Genomic DNA, 1,119 nt, shown 5'->3' with positions numbered 1-1,119 from the left:
TTTTTTTTTTTTTTTTTTCCCCTCAGCTGGAGATGTAAGACAGTCAGAAAAAAACTTCTTGGTTGGTGGTGGTGGGTTTTGGTGTGGTTTTTTTGGGTTTTATTTTTACCCCCCAATTAGTGCATATTAAAGCATGCTGTGTGTGTTTTGGGAGCGCATCATAGGCTACCTAGGAAATCTAATTTGTCTCTCTCAGTTCCTAATAGCTGTTTTCAGTATTTTGTATACTGATACAGCTTTCCATACTTGTGGCAGCAGCTATAGATGAGAAGTGCATTAAGTCACCTGGTTCTGGGTCAGTGTCGCTAGAAGATTGTTTCTTGCTGTGTATTAATGAGATCTTTCTTCCTTCAGCTAGCAGGCAGGAGCTTTTGAATAACTTGATATTCTCCAAAAAGTATGTCTTCTCAATCATCTCAGTTGCTCATCAGGAATTCTAAAAGCTTGTCCGCGTCTGCTTATATACTTTATGTATCTTTTACAAGCTGTTCCAGTGAGTAAGTCCAGTTCAGACCTGCTTTTGGGCTGGTCAGGTGCATCTCTGTCCATGCCTTCCTAGGGTCCCACAGGTGATTTGAAAGATGACACACTGGTATTTCCCCAGGCGTTTTTTCTTCCCCTCTGGAGGGCTGGGTTACCCCTGTGAGGAAGCTCTTCACTGAGCATGCACTCTCTTTCGTTTTCAGGCCAGAGCCTCAACAGAAAGCTCCATCTGCACCTCCACCTCCACCCCCGCCCCCACCTCCACCCCTGCCGGAGCCCACCCCGCCAGAGCCAGAGGAGGAGATTTTAGGGTCCGACGATGAGGAGCAAGAGGATCCCGCAGATTACTGTAAAGGTGTGTGCAATTCAGCAGTGTCAATGAGGATAAATGTTGTCATGCAAGTCTTAACTCTGGTTCTTGGGAGGTTTTTAAAGACCTGATCTTTAATTATGGCATTAATTTATACAAGAATTATGAACAACTCCTCATTTCATGTCCAGATACACAACTGTCTTCAGCTTTACTTTTTCACATAGCCATAGCTTATTTATACATTTTGCAATAAATATATGTCGTGGTTTAACCTGGCTGGCAACTAAGCACCACGCAGCCGCTTGCTCACTCCCCCCACAATG

General features: G+C 44.1%; 1 protein-coding gene across 6 annotated transcripts in view; it reads left to right on the top strand.

Annotated features, from left to right (window-relative positions):
- Positions 1–1,119, top strand: part of SRPK2 (SRSF protein kinase 2) — a 99,425-nt gene that overhangs the window by 47,599 nt on the left and 50,707 nt on the right. For 3 of the 6 annotated variants that reach the window (XM_009641385.2, XM_035896834.1, XM_035896837.1), the window contains exon 2: positions 687–838. The exons of 2 other annotated variants lie outside the window; for them this stretch is intronic. In XM_009641385.2, coding sequence (XP_009639680.1) covers positions 687–838 — 152 coding nt within the window. Of the gene's footprint in view, positions 1–686; positions 839–1,119 lie in introns of those variants that run through there. One more of the 6 variants, XM_035896836.1, reaches the window with a different exon arrangement.

Source organism: Egretta garzetta, unplaced genomic scaffold (assembly GCF_000687185.1).
Source record: "Egretta garzetta isolate BGI_Z169 unplaced genomic scaffold, ASM68718v1 scaffold156, whole genome shotgun sequence".
Classification (NCBI taxonomy): domain Eukaryota; kingdom Metazoa; phylum Chordata; class Aves; order Pelecaniformes; family Ardeidae; genus Egretta; species Egretta garzetta.
The sequence above is the reverse complement of the archived record's forward strand: the minus strand, read 5'-3'. Positions and strand labels throughout refer to the sequence as shown.